Genomic DNA, 20,593 nt, shown 5'->3' on the forward strand with positions numbered 1-20,593 from the left:
CTTCATTGTGGTCAAATAACAGTTACAGGTAACAATAAATTAAGTCAATCAAATCTTCTAGCACAGATGTCTGTCATCCAAAAAATAAGAAAAACAGGTTTTAGAAATAATATACAGCTGCATAAACAGTGGGTTTTTGCAGGAAATAGAGGAACCCTTTGAAAAAAGTGCTTTTTAATACCATATGGAAGTGACACAGTATGTCAGTGACTTTCACTCTGTTATTGTCGCAGTGGGGATTTAAATGACCAAAGATGCTGCTGTGCCAGCATATGACCACACTGCAAACATGATAGTGGAATATTGTGAAATGGCAACATACTGTAGTGTGGTACAGTTTTGGGAGAATGTCTGCTTTGTCTGCTTTTGCACTTCACACTTTCACACTCCTGATGCATCTCAATGGAAGCCTCCATATTAGTCAATATAGTTATGATTCATTGCCAGTGGTGAAATGTAACTAAATACATTTACTCCCACTCTCACTTTACTTAAGTAGACTGTTAACTTGTACTTTACTTGAGTATTTTCATTTTGTGCTACTTTATATTTCTATTTCAGTAGAAAAATATTGTACTTTTAATCAACTACATTTATTTGAAACCTTATAAGTTGCTTTACAAACTCAGTTTATTGGTACAAAATATAGCCGAAATCAACAAATGGATTATGATATATTATGTATTAAGCTGCCCAGCAATATATAAAGTAATGAATACTTGCCGCACCTTAACAAGCTGCAATATTAATGTGATGTTATGCATCACTAATTATAACACAATAATATATTATTCACTCGGCATAAGTTCATTCAATTTTGGTACTTTAAGTATATATTGCTGCTAATACTTTCCCTTATGTCAGATTTTTAATGCAAGACTTTTACTTATAACATTGTAGTATTGCTACTTTGGTACTTCTTCCCCCTCTGTTCACTGATGAGCCTCAACTGTTGCTACATGAAGACTTGACACACACTTTCACTTCCGTCTTTATCAGAACTTGATCATTCTTCACTTGTTCACAACTCAGTCACTCACAATCACAAAACACCTTTTTCCTGTTAAATACCAGAAGCAGGAGCTTAAATATTTAGGTTGAGTAGGTAAAGCTACTTCTAATGCAATGTGCAAACATGTGCAGAAGAAAAAAACAAAACAATGGCCAAAATACTTAACGTACTCTTTTGAATGCCTTCTTATTTGTTTTCTCAGTGCCATTTTGAGTATGACATTAACACTTTGTGCCCATTTAAAACTCTTTGTTTGAAATGTCACTTTATGGGGCCACGAAACATCCCCTGACAAACAGAAAGACACCCCACAGCTAGCCCAGCGTTTCACGATTTGACATTAAACCTAGAGTAGACATAATAAATAATACATTTGGCTACTTTACCATCGAAGATAGTTTCTATAAGGTTTAGCCATTATTGCTGCTTTATAGGGCAGCGTTACAGGAGCCTGTTTCATACTTACAGTAAGTAAGTTTCATTCTTTTTGCATTTTTCTTTCATTCTCCTCAAGTTAGGAATGGCAAAAGTCCGACCAGGCCCTCAGATGTTTTCCTTTTAAAAATGTAGTTATCAGCATTCTAGGTGACACTTTTTGATTTTCCCACAGAAGTCAAATTTTGTTACTTTTGCCACAAACAACTGTTCATTTTAACCCTCACCCTCCTGGGTGTATGTTACTGTTTCCGTCTCCTGCTCCGCCTGTCCTGGCATCATCACCACCCTCCACTTCAAGACATCTTGCCTGCTGTATGTTGAGGACAGGGAGCTGCCAGCTGAAGAATGGACCTCCAGCCCTGTTTTCCTCTGTCCTTCAGCTCAGCAGATGACATAACTGGAATCAGACTAGAATTCCCTGCATTGTGTCACACCTTCACTTATCCAACCTTTAGCTGGAACATTTCAGATAAACTGGTTTGGCTCAGCATCAGGTTCAAAACCCGCTCAGATTATCAGGACCCATAGAGTGCATGGCCAGCCATGATATCATGTATTAACCACTGGAAGCTCCAGCTTTATTTGTTCAGTCATTCCTTGGCCCTGCTGTCTGGCTTCTCCTCCGTGCCACCGTTTGATGAGGTCTGCCTGGCAGTTGCAGGTCGAACCTTGGAAGGGTCAGATGTGGCCTTGGTGTTGTCAGATTGGGCTTTGGCAGTTTCTGGACGTGTTTTGGACTCTTTCTTTGGCGGGGGAGGGCTGGCCGGCTCCCAGAGGAGGAATTCATGCACGAGTGTGTTGACAGCCTCTGGACACTCCATCATGACCATGTGACTGCCGTCCTCCAGCACCTTCAGGAAGCCCATTAGGAGGATCTGACAACACAGTTAAAAACAAAAACAGAGTCAAATTTTGAAATCCTCAAAACACTTTTAATTTTGTGACAAGGTACTGGCATGATACGATATAGACAGAGAAATAAAGCTCTGAGTTAGTGTGGCTCTTCAACCATATTGCATTGTTGAGTTCACAGAAGAGAAAAATGTGTCTATTGAGTCTTTTTATTGAGTTTTTGTGTTTTGTCAGAGTGATACCACTCCTCAGCTGGTTGTGGGTGGTTGCAATGTTTAAACACATAAACTACAATTGTCTTACTGATGGCCGAAGCTAACCTTAAACCTGCAATGATATATTGATATATTTCTGGTCACTTGGTGGCTGCAGAAACAAGCTGTAAACACAGCTCTATTTCCACATCCAACAGACTATAGAGGTATTTAATCACTCTCCCTTTAGCTCAGTTTTGGTTTCCATCAACTCCTGATGGAAATATTTGGCACTAAATGCTCTACTAGATTCACCAGCTAAGTTTCTAATTAAGTCCATCTGCTGTTTGGTGCTGAGCAGGTAGTGTACTTTGGTTTTATCACAGCTTGTTTCCTGAAAACAGCTGCCTGCTGCATCTGGATACAACATTGATGAGAGTGGAGAGAGTACTTCAAACAGGCCATAAAACCAGAAAATTGAAATAGAAACAGACACTAAAACGCCCCGTAGAGCTGAGGTGAACTGTAGAGTAAGGTGTTGTGTGGGTTTTCACTATGACTTGTTTCACATTACACATAGTTATGTGATCCATGGTTGATATGAAATTTGAATTATAACCACTGTAATATTATTTGATTTGTCTTCCTTCTTTCCTCGTTCTTGTTCTATTGTATTAAGAAAATTGTAAGGTAAGGTAGGTGTGTAGTTATATATACATAGTTATATAAAAAATGTTACATTTGTAGTTAGGACTGAAATGAGCAAATCAGTGAGGATTATTCTGCAAAACAACAGGTAAAATATTAAAGTCATAATCAGTAAGATATCAGATCCCTTGTTTCTGACGGCCTCTTTGGCAGTAAGATGTCTTTGCAGACGAGCCTGTTTCTTCAGAGCCTCCATCTTGTCACGTTCACGGTCACTATGTGTATTATTTGCTCTTTTGTAAACTTTATTGACACACATTCACCTCCCTACTTCCAGTCCGTCCCCTATATGTTTCCCTCTTAAATCCATACACAAACACACACACACACACACACACACACACACACACACACACACACACACACACACACACACACACACACACACACACACACACACACACACACACACACACACACACACACACACACACACATTCCTATTACACTTCTGCACTTACTACAAGCCTGACTCAAGTTGGATGTTCCCGATTTCCGATTACAATGAAACGCTGCATAATTGGCAGTGACTCCACCAGCAGACCAACCACTGTTGGCAGTGTCACTAACACGGCGGCATGTTTACATGTAGCCTGCGAATGTCGCCACAGACACTCAGATTGGAATACTCTGGAAAAAATGCAAGTAGAGGTACTTTCATTCGTGGGTCATATGATCGATCTTTGAAAGATAGTAACTTAAAAGACAATTAAATAGATGAAAATCTTGCATATCATATCACACCTTTAAGGATATGGTACTTTAGGGCCTAAACTAAAACAAATACCGAAGGTCCATTTTGATTCTCATGTCACGGACAAAAAAGCATCACTAATTTTGACCATATGGTTCTCTCATTTCACTCTAACTAAGTTCACTTTCCCAGTTTCCCAATTCTGGCGCGCTGAAGGGGCCCACTCACCTCCGCCATGCGCTGGTCCTCTTCAACAGGGACAAACTTGTCATGCATGCCGTGAACCAGCAGGATGGGCACTGTGAGTTCAGCATGATAGACCTCATCCCCCTCAGGCCAGTACTGCCCGCTCATCATGGCACGCAAGACAAAGGACGACACGTTGAAGGCATTGTTGTCTTTCAGCAGCTGCTTCTCCTTGGCACCCTGCCGAGCAAAGCCTGCCCTGTAGGGGGCAGAGCAGAGGAGATTTAGCTGAATTACAAAAAAAAAAAAAAATCGGGATACTGATAACATTAAACTGTGGGTGAAATGAACACAACACTGTGCCACATGAGGGTAGAATTAGCCTGAATATCACACTTGACCGTAGCCAGCAATGAGCAGTTTTAGCCAGGTGCTAGCCAGGAGTTAGGCTACGGCAGGCACTGCCAAAATGGCGACGGGTGACACACAGAGACTACATCCATATTTGATATAGTCTGTGGTTAATCCATGAGAGCTACTTGCTGTTACATTCTATTGTATTTCATAACAGCCTATAACAATCAGTTTACAAGCTTCTGCTCCAGATTCTGCACATTAAATAACATAGGAGACCGATATAGGTCATCATTTTGTCTGGTAAAATTGTTACTGTTGTTTTGCTGTTTTTCTCACTTGAGAAAGCTCCAGGCCAGCAGTGGGGAGAGGCAGTGAAGCACACAGGTAGGCAGGTTGAAGATGGAGCAGAGGCTGGGCTCCAGAGCTGTAGGGCCACCTCCGTTGATCATCACCATCTTGTGGATCTGTTCCGGAAACTCGTGGGCCAGGAAGGTACAGAACGACACGCTGGGACAAAAATACAGAAGGCCGATTACAGCTAGAAGGACCAGGGTTACCATGCTCTTTGTTTTGCCTTTTAGTTACATATCCGGTGTGTTGGGAAGGGACAAGTCTGACATATTAGCATGTAAGTATACATAAAGTATACACTTATTCATCAGAACTAAAATCAACAAATATTGTAGTATGTAACAGATCTGTCGATGACCTATCACATTAATCAATCAATTCTTCAGTCTATAATGTCAGGAAACAGTGAAAAATACACATTACTATCTCCCAGAGCCCACTTGTAACCACTGTGGATACAAGTGGCACTAATTAGACAATGATCAACACTAAAATGTAGTGTTACACAACAATATCTATTTGGAGTTTGCTTAATTAGGCACCACAAGGTACCAAGTTCAGCTGTGACTGCAACACCCCTGAACTGAGTATTGAATGGAGCAACGGTGCACCTTGTTGCTTATGAAGGAACTTTTCATTTGTGCGAGGAGGAATGTGTTATCTCTAGTTTTAGAAACACAGTATACAATTATATAAAACTGAAAAAGCAGCCAATGCAGAGGAACTTGAGAAGCAAGAACCAGCAGGCTTTCGCTTCTTAAATGAATGACATTAATTAAGCATTTATCAAACTATAAATTCACACTATGTCAATGTTCACTTCACTGATATTGTAATTACACAATATGTAAGTGAGAAATATGCTCACATTGCATGTCTGGGCTTCTTATACATAATAATATTAATAATATAATATTATTAATACTATGGCAACCAAACAAATACATTTGCAGTTAAGTGTTTTTTGCTTTCTCACTTTGATCCTGGAATCTTCTAAATCCTCTCTTTCAACTCAACTGTGTGTTACATGAATGCCGTGATCTTAAATTTACCCATAAGAATGTCCTATGAGAACATTCCTCTTGCGTGCATATCTCTTGAAGATAAGTCTCATATCCTCAGCCAGGGCATAGAAGGTGTACGCAGCCGCTATCTGTGGTGATGAGCTGGCTCCGTGACCTGCCAAGTCTGGGGTGATCACCTCATAGCCCAGCCTGGAAAAGAAGTCCAACTGGCTTCCCCAGATGTCCAGGGAGCCTCCCACTCCATGGATGAAGAACAGAGCCACGTCTGCATGTGTTCCTTTACAGGCTGATATCTTTCTCTCACAGTCGATCACCACAGTGCGCTTGGGCTTCCACCTGCGCTTCCTGGGTTGCTGCGACTGGTCAGTCTGTCCGGCAGCAGGTTCCTCTCCCCCTGCTCCTGTTTCAGCTGTTCCGTCTTTTCCAGCTGTGGCCAACTCAGGGATGCTGACGGGTGGCGAGGAGTGGCCACAGTCTGTCGGTTCAACCTCCACCCTGTTGTTGGGTTCTGTCTCCCCATTCTGGCAGTTTTTCAGCTCTGCACTCGCCCTGTCACCCAAGTTCTCAATGAATAGCTGTCCGTTACGATATACTGTGATCTTTCGTTTGCAGCTGACACTCCCTCCCGGCCCGGTTGGTTCCTCCACCAGCGGCCGATCCGGGATGATATGCCGAACCCGGAGGACACGGCCTGGTTTTACCTCCACAAACTCGTAGCCATCAGCTGTTTCTGATGTTTCTACAGGAACCACAATGTTGGCCGACTTTGAGGTCAGGCAGCAGAGAAGGCCCTCCATAAAGCTGGTCAGCATAGCTGCCAGTCTGCAGAAAATACAGTCATATAAAAACACATGAGTCAACACAACACATGCAAACATGAATGAAACAAGGTCACAGAAACCCAGAGGCACAAAAAACATAAAATAACTCATGTTTACAAGCAAGTATGCTATTCCATTTAACTTAAATCTAAACTATAAGGTCAGTAAAAACTAGTAAAATATATTTGAGAGAAGCCCAGAATCTAGATGCATTAATCAGATCTATTAATATCTGTTCACTATAAAGTTTGAATCAGGTTTGAGTACATTAAAACCCTCAATGCATCATACATCATTCAGCGGTGAAGTGTATTTTCTGTCTATTGGAGCCGCACTCTAAAGAATCTGATTAATCTGTAAAAAATGAGCATATGATGGAATCTGGCAAAAATACTTTAAGTTCATATCTTTTATGTAATTGTTTGATAACACATCTGAGAGATTTCCAACCTGGGTCTCTACCTAAGTGCTAAAAGAAGTGCATGTATATTTTTTTAAAGTCTATTGTTATCATAATGTATTCTACTTACTCCCAAATATCATCTGCTTCAAAATTGCTCTACTATCACTCTATCACTGTTATGTCATGCCATTTCTAATCTCTGGCATTAAATGAGCATCTAGGAACCTTAAATGAACCACTCAAAGAGATAAACAAGTTCTTGTGCCCTTACAATCTGCCATGTAATTACAACTGAAAGCCTTGAGACTTTCTTCCCTCAGCGCAGACTTTGGGGGTATTAATAGACAGGACCGGTAAAAGCTCCCTGAGTTAAAGCTGTTCGCCATGTGATCACTCTGCACCGGCACACTCTGTCATACTGTCCGTCAAAACCACGAAACGGTTAACAAGTACGGTCCAGTAGGTATGCTTCTTAAAGCATATTAAAGAAGAAAGGAGGATTTGATTACTTTAGTGTAAATTAAGCTCATACGTAGTAGAGAACACGTGCACTTGAACTCAAAGTCATGGCAGCCCTCACATGTTAAGATTATGTGGAGAAATGTAGGTATGGATTTAATATTCACTCTGTACTGCAACAGCCTACAACCAACTGGCTTCTTGATAAGCGCCAAGCTGCTAAATTCGAGAAACCATCAGAATGATCCAAAAAATGGATGACACTGTTTATAATGCATGTCTCATTCACACTACAGGTACAGTATACAGTATGCACTCCGGTTGATTATCAACCATGGCAACAGCACGCCAGCCGAACAGGGTCTGCAAGTCTCTCTGCTGGAGGCATTATCCTGCCTCCCTGTTGCCCCCCTCCCTACTGGAAGGGATTATACTTTCTAAGTCCACACAACACAATCTGTCCATCTCCACTCTTGATGAAAACAGTGACACTGTACGACAACGGTTTTACCTTCTGTGTGATTTGGTACATCTTTTTCTGCACTTACAAACCATTAGTTACTGCTTTTATCTGGGGATTATGGACACAATGTAATACAGCATTCCTGCTTCGCTGGCTATTCTCTTGCTCTTTCTGCTTACACTTGCACATCATTTATCCAAACAGCAGTGTTGTACAATTCTGTGTGCGAACAGATGGGGGAGGCTGAGCAGGCCATTTTAAAATCACTGAAGGTGTCACCTCTCATATTTTTCTCAAATAAAAATACATCCATTTTCCAGACAAGGTGTGACCTGTGACACAATTATTATTTTTTCTTGTTCTGCAACCTCTGTTCTGTTTCTTAGTGTCCGCTGCCAATTTACATTAAGTAAATTGCCAGATTCCCCTCATGCATCTTAAATATTAGAGTCAACTTTAAAATAGACTATTGCTTTTGATAGAAACCAAATGCAGAGGTGGTGTTGTGTGGTAAAATTCTTTCCTACCATGCATGTTTCCTAGCAGCCTCCCTTGTCACTTTAATCTAGCCTATGTTTGTATTATTAAAATAGTAGAACATAGGTGTTAGTTTTTTTCTAGCTCCATCAAAGTGTTTGCAGGAAAACATCTGGAAAATAACTGAGCAAAACACTCTTCACCGTGAGAACAAAATCTGTCCAGTGTGTCTCTTGAGCAGAGGTGGGCATGTCTTAGGTTTCTCCCTGCTCCAACACACCTGATTCTAATGATGTGCTCATCATCAAGAAAATGAAACTTGTCAAGGGTTTGATCATTGTTAGACTCAGGTGTGTTAGAGCATACATATGATGGCAGTGATGAGGCCTCACCATTACAAACCGGACCATATTTGGTACAGCACTTGATACTCCTACAGAAAGACACTGCTACTTTGCAGAAAACTCACACCTGAGAATACCTGCCCAGTACATGTACCACTGTAGTTGAGCAGTCAGGTGTTAACTGCCCAATTAAAGGGCAAATCATGACAGCAATGAGGGAAAGGCAAGGGCTACATTCTCACGTTTACATCCCATTTATCAAGCAGGTTTGAGGATTGAACTGAGGACCTCACGGCTTCCAAGACTGATTGAATGTTATATGTTACGTAGAAAAAACACTGATTTGCCTCCCTGTGCTTGATGTCTTCCATTTGGACATCACTCTTTTTGGTGATGAAACGCTGCAGTAGGTTTGATTCCTCTTGTGGTTACTATTGGCTTGTGTTGACAGCGGCAGCACGAGGCTGTTATATAACGATTTACACAGGTCAGACACAATCACAGTGGGGACTGATGCCAAGAAAAGAGCAGAGACTGTCACAGGGATTAAAAACAACAGCAGGTTCTCTGTCGATAGACCCTGGGTTGCTAAATAATGTGCTCCCAAATATTGAATATTGATCCTTATGCATTGCACTTGCTTAAGGTTGTATGAAACAATTTAATCAATGAATAGTGCTATTTATGATTGAAATATATTTTTTTTTATGGATGGCAAGATTTCCTCATGAAAGAACTGCACTGTGTATTGCACACCTTAAGCCAGCACTGCTGTCTACATGTATATACAAAGACAATTGCTCCTAACACAACTGATGAGAAACTCAATAAAAATCTTCAGCAAAGTAAAATGTATTAGAACATAAACATATTTGGAGGCATTGTGCATTTTGTGCCAAATTCAGATGTTCAAACTGGACAGTTAAAGTTGCCAGATTCATATAACAGATCATATTTGATACCAATTTGAGCAAAAAGACACACAACACAGGAAACAGTGTGTGCTTCCTTGCATACTAAAAAAAAAAGCTTTGTTGCTGATTTCTGTAGAATTAACGTGTTTGACTTGTGTTTAGGGTCCCAATCCACTAATGATGCAGCAAGTGACAGAGTATGTTATGTGTTAATGTTTTTTTTAACATCATAAAAAATGTAATATTTCTTTAACACTCAATAACCCGTTTGTCTCGGTTAAGTGCAGCACAACTTGATACTCAGCTCGTGTCTGTTGCCAATAATCTAGGATATAAAGCATAGGCTACTATAACAAAACAACACAAACAAGTACATCAAGAGAAATAGGTGCCATCCAAGAAGTGCTTACCTTTATATTTACAACAACTCCGCGTGAAATATGATCAAATTGATGTGGTTTTCTTATGAAGCATCGAGGCAGAGGGAGAGCTATAATCTGTTGCAGTCAATCCAATAATCTAATTGATCGGGATTTTGATGTCCTGTTGGTAGCCTCCACATGTCGGCCAGTATTAGCCTACTACGACAGCACATCTATCTGTGTGGTTCAGTGGATCCATCCAAAATATCTGAATGTTACAGCACTCTACCTCTATGTTGGCATATCTGTGACGGACGCACCGGAGCTCCGCCGGATGTCAGGGCGTTTTAATCCGTCAGCAGTCGGTGCGGTTGTAACCTGCTGCCCCTCGGTGAATGCAGGCTGTTCTCCAAAACTTCGCCAATCAGTATGAGAAAGTAAATAAGTTATATCACCAGCGGTATAAGGAGTAACCTAGCATTCTTGCATTTTAAATAAAGTGATTTATTTATTTTTTATTATGGAAAAGAAGTTTCTCTGAGTTGTCTTATTTGCAAACCTCTGGCCATCATAACTGTTACTTGAGGTGACGAATTCATCAATGCACTATACAAATTATTTGATTGGCTTCACAGTGCACTGTGTAGATGTGTAATACCTTATAAACTGAGATGGGGCCGGAGTTCGTGGGATGTTCTTCTCCATCTGGGCCACGATCAGCCTGATAAGATCAAGTTAGCTGCAGTAAGTTTGTTTGTTTGTTTTTATTTCGAACATGTGAATGGAATAACAACATAAACAGAAATAATGTAAAGAAAAGGAAAAAACAACAAAAACAACATATTCGATTGGTTTGTTAAATCTCGTTCAATCTGGTGTACCAACTGTTGTAACAATGTTGTTTTTTTGTTTGAAAATGTTCTGTTTGGAGCCTTCTGCAAGGCGGAAAAGGATATGACATGAAGTTATTATTATTAGTAACTATTTATAAATTGTTATATTTAACATGTTGTAATGTCTAACTTACACAAATCTCCTAAAGTTACAGTTGAGAAACTTTCCACAGTAAAGAATATTCCCTCCATTTTACCGGTACTGTGGCAGTTACCATGGCTGCTGTTGCTAGGTAACTGTTGGTAAGCAGAGGTGTGAGGGATGCCACAAAAACCAAGACCCTGCAAACCCACTGAGTTAATTATAATGTATAGGTCTCCATCCAGCTGTAACAAATTAAGGTTAATTGTAGGTTTATTTTTGATATACTGTGATGGTCACTGCGACATATTGATATACTTACTATAGTACTGTGTTGTAGTGGAAAGAAAATACCCTAATTTGTGTCCAGCTGCAGTTTTGACAGAATAGAGTTACATCCCTTTCATTGTTACGTTTTATCTGATGATGACTTTAGACCATTTGTTTTTACATTGTGAATGATATTTCATTCAGCTGTAATGTAGTATAGCTGGAATGACACATACATTTGAAAATATAAGATTCAGAATCAGCTTTAGTGGTCAAACACGTATGTGTTCTTATTGTTATTAATGCACTTACACAAAAATAGATATATGGCTGAAAACAAGGACAGCACAGTTGAACAAGGTAATTTGAATACAATGTACAGATATAAATATGTATAAAAGGTATTACTATATAGCTTTGGCCTACTGTATATATAAAAAACAGTTGAATTTGTAAACAATGAAACAGTAGTACACACACACACACACACACACACACACACACACACACACACACACACACACACACACACACACACACACACACACATATAATACAAGCAATGTTAACTTTTCCATAGACTTCACTCACACTTAGACTTCTCTTTATTGATACCTTTGGGATGACTCCTGCAAGGAAAAATTGAGTTCTTATCTCGCTACAGGTAAAGATCAGCACAAACATGAAATACAGTAGAACTGAATACTTTGTTGGGTCAGTAGCTGGTGATGTTTTTTCTAATCTCGTGTGGGAAAGAAATATTTCCCATTCAATGTTTCAGGGAGGGGCTAAAATCCCCTGTGTTTAATGATTGGCTGTCGGGTCAACCTACTATCACGTGGGCGCGAGGCTAGACCAATGGATGCTTCCGGGGGGCGTGGCCAAGGAAGCATCGCTTACCATCATGCTAGCCGAAGAAGTCCTGTGCAACTAGCTTCTGCTAATTCATGCAAATGACATACTGGGTTATTTTCTCTGCGTGTACTATCATTTTTTTCATGGACACTTGAACATAAAATGGAAACAACAACAACTTGCGTGTGAAGGTCGTTGTTTGCTTCGCCAAAGGGGATCAGACAGGATAGCTGCTGTGTCGGTGAACTAGCCTGTGAGCTAGCGCGGCTAACCGTCACACACTCACACGACCAGCAGAACAGTCCCCGAGACAAGCCCCCTAAGTCGGTGTTTCGACGTTGGACATTTCTAACATTAGCATGGAGAAGGTATGTAGTCCACAAAGGCTTATAATGGTAGCTGAAGCCCGCGGTCCTCAGAGGGCATATGGTAATACCGGCTGACTGTAACAGATAGCTGCTATAGCCACACCTGCTTCTGCTGTTGGCATTCATTCACCGAGGCCGAGCCGGCATGGCTTATGTTCTCTGAGCTGCTCACTACACCAGTTGCTGTACACCAGGGCTGCCCAATCCTGCTCCTGGAGAGCTACTGCCCTGCATGTTTTTTTAGGCTTCCCCCTGCTCCAACACACCCGACTCTATGAATATCAAACCTGTGACAAGCTTCGGCTGCTTGATAACGAGCACAGCATTAGACCCAGGTGTATTAGAGCAGAAAGAAACCTAAAACATGCAGGGCAGGAGCAGAATTGGGCACCCCTGCTGTACACTATCTGATATCATCGCCTCCAGTTGGGGAGGTTACCGGGGACGTTACAGGGAGATCAGCAGGCCTGTTAGCAGCTAAGATGCGGGCACGCCCAGCTCTGACAGGGGTCCTCTATCTACAGTCCTCTGTAGGGACTCCTCATCCTCCACCCAACACCTGTGTCAGAAAAGTCTCGACACTGATGCCAACCTATAATTTGGACTGTTATGACTGTTGTTTTCTGCAGCAGTCAGACTTTACAATAAGCACGGCTCTTGCTGAACACACACACACACACACACACACGCACACACACACACACACACATTTACACTATTATATTTTTAATTTGCATCTGTTGTTGATGCTTTTGTTATTTGCAGTATCCTCTTTTTCTGCTCTAAATGTCCCCACTGTGGGACTAATAGATGATTATATTATCTTATATGCCACAGGTGAGTAAGCCTGTTTGCTAAAAGTAGAATCTTTGTGGAGGACAAATGACTTGGGCTTTTTAATGAAAAAATGAAAGAAAGGGCATTCATCATAATCATAACCTCACTCTCTTCCCACAGGCTGATTTCTTGAAAGGACTTCCTGTCTACAATAAGAGCAACTTCAGCAGGTTTCATGCAGACTCTGTTTGTAAAGCATCTGTAAGTAGCATGTGATAATATTTATGCCCTCAGACTGTCATTTGAATCCTAGTTATTGTTTTCCATTGATACAGTGAAGAGTAACTGTCAAATATTTGCTCATATACAAGACAAATCACTTAGAGACTTTCAAAATTTCTGTGATGGTCATTAAACGTATACATTATACTCAAACGATGCATAAGGAGAATGCACTACTGTAATTTGTAATCTCTTTTTGACCTGTTTTACAGAATCGGAGACCCTCTGTGTACCTACCAACACGAGAATACCCCTCTGAACAGAGTACGTACCAAACTCACAGTGTGTGTTTAAACCATAAATTATCAGTAAGGCTGCATTAAAATTTTTGTACAGTAGCCGATCGCTCATGCGGTTCACCTCAAACATCATTTTGCGGAGAGTGTGGTCTAATATCAGCTTTTAACATAATATTTCACTAATATGCTGACTGTTTGCTTTACAGTTATTGTAACGGAGAAAACCAACATTCTCCTGCGTTACCTCCATCAGCAGTGGGACAAAAAGGTAAGCATTAGTACTTCTTTCTGAGTTCATTTCATCAGTCTGGCTTCACTCACTGATATCGTTAAGGTTTCAGTTAATCATGAGCCTCATAATTGTTAGTGTTTGGTTGCTGGATTATTGTTGAAAATAAATTGTGCGATTTTAATGACCCGCTGTGTAATCCTATGACACACAGAATGCAGCAAAGAAAAGGGAACAGGAAGGCGAGGGTGACAGCCCGGCACCCCCAAGGAAGATCGCCAGGACAGATAGCCAAGAGATGAACGAGGACTCATAAGTGTGTGTATTTGTGTGTATGTGTGTGTGTGTGTGTGTGTGTGCGTGCGTGTACGCGTGTGTATGTGTAAACTAATCAAAACAAAGGATAACCCCGCCTGAATAAATACTTGGGGTCGCTCTGCTCTTTGGCAGGATGCCTTTGCTGGCATGAAATTAAGATCCACTCATAGAGAATTAGGGAAATTCCTTTCAACAAAGCAGCCATTTATGGTGTAAACCAGAAAACATGTGAAAGTCACTGTTTGTCACTTACGCTATCAGGGAGGGAACTTTATGGTGTTTCTAAGTATGCTGGCTATTCCCTGCATAGTATTAAATGTATATATGTTTGTATGCATGCAGAGCTGTGAGTGTGTGTTGTACTGTATGTGTGAGATGAATGAATTGTTGAAAAAGTGTCAGAGTAGATATGAGATCAGAGAGGCTTGACTGATAAAGTCCGACACTACCTTAAAAACAGTCTCATAACTGGAACATGACTTGTGTAGCCTTCTGTCACCTGCAGAGTCGTTCCTGATTTGTGCAAAGATAACTTTTTGTTATTGTTTTAATTTTATTATAACTATTATTTTTTATGTATGGCAATGAGCTTCCTGCCAGCCACAGTGCCCACCCTCTCAGATTCACTGCCCACTCTGCAACCACATGGGGGGGCATTGCGATATTTCTCCACACTGTTTGAATCAACAGAACCAAGACTGCACTGTGAATAACAGCACAAAGTAGAAGCAACTCTTCCATAATCCCCCGTAGATATGTGTTTATGGTGAATATGCATATCTTCTTTCTATTCTGGGACTTGTGCTAGTAGGATAAATGTTGTGCTGGTGTTTCTGAGAATTTTTTTTACATTTAGCACCACCTCTTGGCTAATCTAGGCAAGTAGGATGGGAGTTTTAGCTGCTCTTTCATCAAAGAATGTAAAAAACTAAAAAAAGGGCGACAAAAGTGGAGCTTAAATATGGAGTTGTAAATTGTAATGTTGGAAGTTTTAGTTGCACAACAAGGTAACGGCAAGGATAGTGAAGAAGAGTATGTACAGTTAAAAGGAAAATTATACATTATGTTGTGTGTAAATAATTGCCAGTACCAGAATTAGTTTATCCAGTTGAGTATGTTTATGTCTGCCTTTTAGAAAAAAAATAAAAAATACATACCCATGGATACAATAAAAAAAATATAGCCTCTGTGCCCAGTGGATGTTACATTGCCTTGCATGTTGATGTTTTCATGGCTGGGTAGTATACTTCTGGACAAGTAATATAACTTAAGGGGTGTTGGGTTGTGGTGTTATCTTGTGTGACTGCTGAAGGCATTAGCCTAGAAGCCTTACAACCTGTCATCATGGTTCAGATCCTTTAGCTCCCAAAGCTCAGGGCCTGGGATGGTTATTGTCTGAAAGCTGGCTTCAGTGAACACGGGGGTTTAAGGGGGTTTATATTTTCAGCCATAGAATGCACAAAAAGCATGCACAGCAAAGTGCTGTCGCCATCCTGCCTTGTTCCTAACTTTCAGTTTGTATTGGTGTCATATACTGTACAAAACTGAGCTTTTATTATTATTTTTAAATATCACTGCCCAGCGGAGTCGCATCAAAGCCTCCTCTCCTTCATGTCCTTTTTCCAGTCGATGCTGAAATGTGGGTTGACAGTATGGTCAGTCATCATCCTACCTTCACTATAAATCCTGTCTGTTTCTGAAGTGTAAAAACCCTATTATGCTTCTGCTCAGATAGACTGTTCTACAACACCCTAAGCCAGATATGTTCTTTTTAGCTTTGCTGAAATAAAACTGGATTTAAACTGTTTTTTTTTTTGTCCTGTGGTACTTCTAACATGATTTTTACGTCCTTGATTTAAGCAGATTCTGGTTCCCAATTTTGAAATTGGGAAAATTACTTGAAGAAAAGTGTGCATACCTGTTTTTTTTTGCAGGAATAAGTTCACAACACATGAAATGCATTTGAAATAGTTTTATTAACTATTTTTCAGGTCTTACAAAAATATGACAAAATAAATTAAAAGAAATAAATAATCCCATTTTCCCAGTATTTCTCTTTAAAAGATATTTTTTTTTTGTACAGTGGTACATTGGAAGAGCATATGATGTTCAGAAAGTGAGACTTCCATGAAAATGTCTTATCTGAAACTCTTGAGGTTAGGGTGAGATTTGTAATGTAGCAGTGGTGAGAACACCACCTGTTCACACTCTAAAAACCCGGACTAAGTTCAGTTCCTTTCTTACTGCTTTCACATTAGTCCAGCCCGAATCCTTTAAAGAACCACTGCTGCTCTGATGAGTCTCAGCTGTTGGAGCTGCCGTCCTTACAAGAGGGGTGCGGGACTGTGCTTGGCCCGGTGCTGTCTCTGGCGTGGGGTGCCTCTTGATGAAGCTTTCAATGATACCCAAGATCTGTTAATTTACTTCAACCTCTGCTTATTTAAAAACCTCCATATTGACATTATGCAGATGTTGCTGCTGTTGCTAAGAGTGCAATGAGGAAAGAAGTGATAGGTTTGTTAATGCTATCCATTTACATCCACTGAAGTTGTACTGTAAGTTTTCCCTGAATAAGGAGGAACTACATACATGGAGGCATGACCTTAACTCTTGCTCTTCTCCCCTTAGTCACCTCTGCTTTGAAACTGGCTTCTCATTTTCCCACAAACTTCCAAATGATAATAAACGGAGTCTATTGCATTGTGGTATCACTCATCCCTGAAATCCAAATGCTAAAAGAACAAAGGTTTTGATGAGACTACGCTCAGCTACGCTTACCTGTTCTCTATCATGTATCCCTTTATCTATGGCCAGCCTGTGACACAAAGACACATTACATTTCTTTCAGCCTTGCACTTCTCATGTTACATTTGTAATGAACAATGACTTCCATATATAAAAAAGAACATGCTGTAGATTGACAGTAAATGATGATGGACCACACAAATTGATGTCCTGTCTATTTCCTTATTGCATTTAATGTCAGTAAGAACTTTTTTTGCCTGTCTGTGGAAGAACATTTTTGTGTTTTCTTTTAGGCCTGTGACTGAATGATGGACTTGGTTTATTGTGAAGTTGTTACAGATAAATGGAAGCAGCAACAAAATATTTAAGAAAAAAAACCAGTTTGAAAATCAATGTCATCATCTCTCCTAGACTGGAAAGATTGTGTAAACACAAAGCGGTAGATGAGATTATTATTTCAATTGTGAATCGGGAGTTTTCTCATGTTAAACAGGAGGGAGTTGAAAGAGCTGAAAGGGAGGAGACACAAAGAAAATATGCATAGTCTGGCTGGGGATAATGCAGACGGATGTGTGCTGTGTGTGGGGGAGTTAGTCTGGACCTAAATTAATACACGCAAGTCTCCTACTACTCAGTGGTATTGCCGAAATCCGTGCCAGAGGTGATGGTATGAAAATGCATAGATAATGTTTCTGTCTCTCAACCTACAGTGTGATGGCCTCGGAAAGTTTTATCAGTGTGTACCTTCAGATCTCACCTTAATACATTTTTCCTTTCAAATGGTTCCTAAACAAACCCTTATGTTGCTGTCCCCGCTGTTTACTGATGACGAGACACTGGTCTTATGGATAAATCATCAATAAGGAATCAGAGCAAGCTGTTCAACAACAAATGTTCTATTCAAATATACTCTGATGCCACCTTCTGGACACGCCGCAGAAGTGAAATGCCTGTTAATGGTAGGTGGTGGGCTTGTTTCCTAGAGAAGCATGATGTATAACACATACAGTGTAGATGTAAACGATTAACAGAACTGTACACATACATCTTGGGTTAAGAGCATAATCTAAAAAATACCGCTTTGGTTTTTTTAAAGAAAAGAAAATACCATCATCGGCAATGCAATAAAGCAGTGCATCAAATGGTGTGTTTAAAAAAGATAAAGGGCCCAACATAAATAGGAGCAACTATTCTTAAAAAACAAAACATCTGAATATTTAGGAAATCCCATTGGTGCTGAGAGCAGGGCCAGGTGAGCAGATAGCGTGAACCGTGTGAAATAAAAACAATCCAGCTTTTGCATAATGTTATGAGGCAGGCTGGTGTTGGTCGTCTCTCCTGCAGAGCGAGATAGGTTTTCTATGCAGGGTGTAAGGGTTTAGTGCAAATGTTACTTCTTTAACTCTTTAATGTTCGTTTGCCAAGTCTGGTTAGAGTGAGTGGAATGGAGCACCATCTGTGTTTACATGGTGCTCTATGGGCTGGGATGGAGAGCAGCGCAATAGCCTTCTTTGCTCCGTTTTCTTGAAATCACCTTCTGTCGGGAAAAAATATTCGTACGTGACAGCTCGACTTGCTAAGCTCTTTACTTCCTTTACGGACAAATCTGCTGCTGTCACAGGATGGTAAGAAGTGCTCAAAGCTCAGACATCACCTCTGCTTTGAAAATAAAGCTGGCGATACATCAGGGATGCTTAGTAAGGGAGTCGACGATTGATGGGAATAGTTCAAACTGAGTCATATTGCTTTTGCATTTTTTTTACCACTTCAGTATAAAAAGTGAAGGGCCCAAGAATTCCTCACAGTTAAAAATGAGACAATATCTAATGATCACTTGTGTTGTGACGGCTAAAAACGCTCTCAGAAGTTTCTTGATGTACAATCTGTGATCCTTCCATGACACTGTATACATTTTTTTTAACCTTTGTCCTCCACAACAGACTGTTATGTCCTTGGGGAGGCCAACCAGATGCTTACAATTTATGAATAGAAGGAATCAAGAAACAGCTCTTTGCTTTAAAGGCTTAAAAATATTAGAAACGCAGCTCATGCATTTCTTTATGTATTGCAGACAAGGAAGGGTTTTTATGTGTGTGTGTGTGTGTGTGTGTGTGTGTGTGTGTGTGTGTGTGTTTATTCGGCCATGATAAGAGGGTTTACGTCTTTCTTATAAAGCCTGTTTTTTTTGTCTCAGCAAAAAAAAGCAAACCAAAACAACAGTCATAAGTTTCATCTTCTCCTTGCTCTGCTTCAAGTACTTCTACACACAGCCTGTGATAGCACAGAAGGTAGGTCAGGCCTCTCCTCACAGTAAACAAATCGCTTCTTCGGTTTAGATGTAACCAACGACAAGTATGCTCTCTGTGGAGCTACTAGACTTTAGAGTCCAAGTCTTTTGAATGTCCGTTCTCCGACCCTTCCCCTCCTGGCGAGGGGATCTCATCTGGGACACCGTTCAAGTCGGACCTGGATGGTTGTCTGTCTGACGTCTGTGATGATGATCCTTCCCCGGGTCTGGGCAGTGCTGCCCCATTCACACATGTCCCCCCCTCAGATTTCCCAAAGTTAAACAGTTTCCCAGGGTTGAAGGCTTTGCTGGGTGACTGAGAACGCTCCTGAGAGCTGCTACCTGATGATGAAGAAGATGACAGTGATGAGGACGCTGTAGCTGTGGCGTTAGCGGCTGTGGTGGTGGCCGCAGAAGCCGTGGCGCCTTCCTTCTTATTCTCAGGTGACTTGAGGAATTTGAAGCTCAGGAACCCGGGCAGCTTTGGTTCGTTTCCAGTGGGTGACTGAGGAGAGCGTGCGCCACTCGAGGAGAACTTACTCTGCAGAGGGATGATCTGTTTCAGCTTCATCACGTTATTATTGGCCAACAGAGAGCTGGGCCTCTTGGGTTTGTCTGACCCGCTGACCCCTCCTCCTCCTCCACCCCCAGGACGTGATTTGCTGCTGTGACTTTTGTCATGGTGGTGATCCCCAGAGGAGTCGCCCTTGCTGTCATCCCGCTCCCTTTCCCTGCGGGCCATATGCTCCGCCTGCCTCTGCCTCTCCTCCTCTTCCCTCTTCCTCCTCTGGAGCTGCTGGTAATGCTGCTGTGCCTGCCGCTCATGCTTCTGCAGAGGAAGAGAAAACATTCCCACAATGTATTCACTAAAATCAGCACTAACTCAGCTAACCCTAACAATACTGCAGTTCTACCCAGCAAACAAATTCCTTACTGTACCAAGACTCCTGCATTAGTACTGCAGGGGCCACTACAGCCTCATCTCTACTCTATGTTCTACAAATTGTGTTTCTCAAAAGTATCATCGCTAAAATACCACCAGAAGTTCAAAATAAGTAATTTAACTCCAAAAAGAAAGCTGCAGTGTCGCAGTACAGATTGTTTGCAGCAGAAAGTTTGGCTCCTCTGGCTACTGCTATAGATTTTTATTATATTACAGTACTCTGCACATAACTAGGTACATTAAAG

General features: G+C 40.9%; 3 protein-coding genes across 4 annotated transcripts in view; 1 reads left to right on the top strand and 2 right to left on the bottom strand.

Annotated features, from left to right (window-relative positions):
- Nucleotides 1-2,040: 2,040 nt before the first annotated feature.
- abhd8b (abhydrolase domain containing 8b) lies at nucleotides 2,041-6,629 on the bottom strand (the record flags this gene model as incomplete). Its single annotated transcript, XM_083911456.1, has 4 exons — nucleotides 2,041-2,325; nucleotides 4,127-4,343; nucleotides 4,778-4,948; nucleotides 5,845-6,629. The coding sequence occupies 4 exons, from the start codon at nucleotides 6,627-6,629 to the stop codon at nucleotides 2,041-2,043; spliced, it is 1,458 nt and encodes a 485-aa protein (XP_083767582.1).
- A 5,601-nt stretch (nucleotides 6,630-12,230) lies between these two features.
- dda1 (DET1 and DDB1 associated 1) lies at nucleotides 12,231-16,180 on the top strand. Its single transcript, XM_083911507.1, has 5 exons — nucleotides 12,231-12,528; nucleotides 13,486-13,566; nucleotides 13,800-13,851; nucleotides 14,033-14,094; nucleotides 14,270-16,180. The coding sequence occupies exons 1-5, from the start codon at nucleotides 12,520-12,522 to the stop codon at nucleotides 14,369-14,371; spliced, it is 306 nt and encodes a 101-aa protein (XP_083767633.1). The 5' UTR covers nucleotides 12,231-12,519; the 3' UTR covers nucleotides 14,372-16,180.
- Nucleotides 16,181-16,414: 234 nt separating this feature from the next.
- ano8b (anoctamin 8b) overlaps nucleotides 16,415-20,593 on the bottom strand; it is a 39,690-nt gene continuing 35,511 nt past the window's right edge. For both annotated transcript variants that reach the window (XM_083911234.1, XM_083911233.1), the window contains one exon: nucleotides 16,415-20,234. In XM_083911234.1, the coding sequence (XP_083767360.1) occupies nucleotides 19,491-20,234 (744 nt within the window). In that variant the 3' untranslated portion in view covers nucleotides 16,415-19,490. The remainder of the gene's footprint in view (nucleotides 20,235-20,593) is intronic.

The sequence above is a fragment of the Echiichthys vipera genome (genome assembly GCF_963691815.1).
Source record: "Echiichthys vipera genome assembly, chromosome: 3".
NCBI lineage: Eukaryota > Metazoa > Chordata > Actinopteri > Perciformes > Trachinidae > Echiichthys > Echiichthys vipera.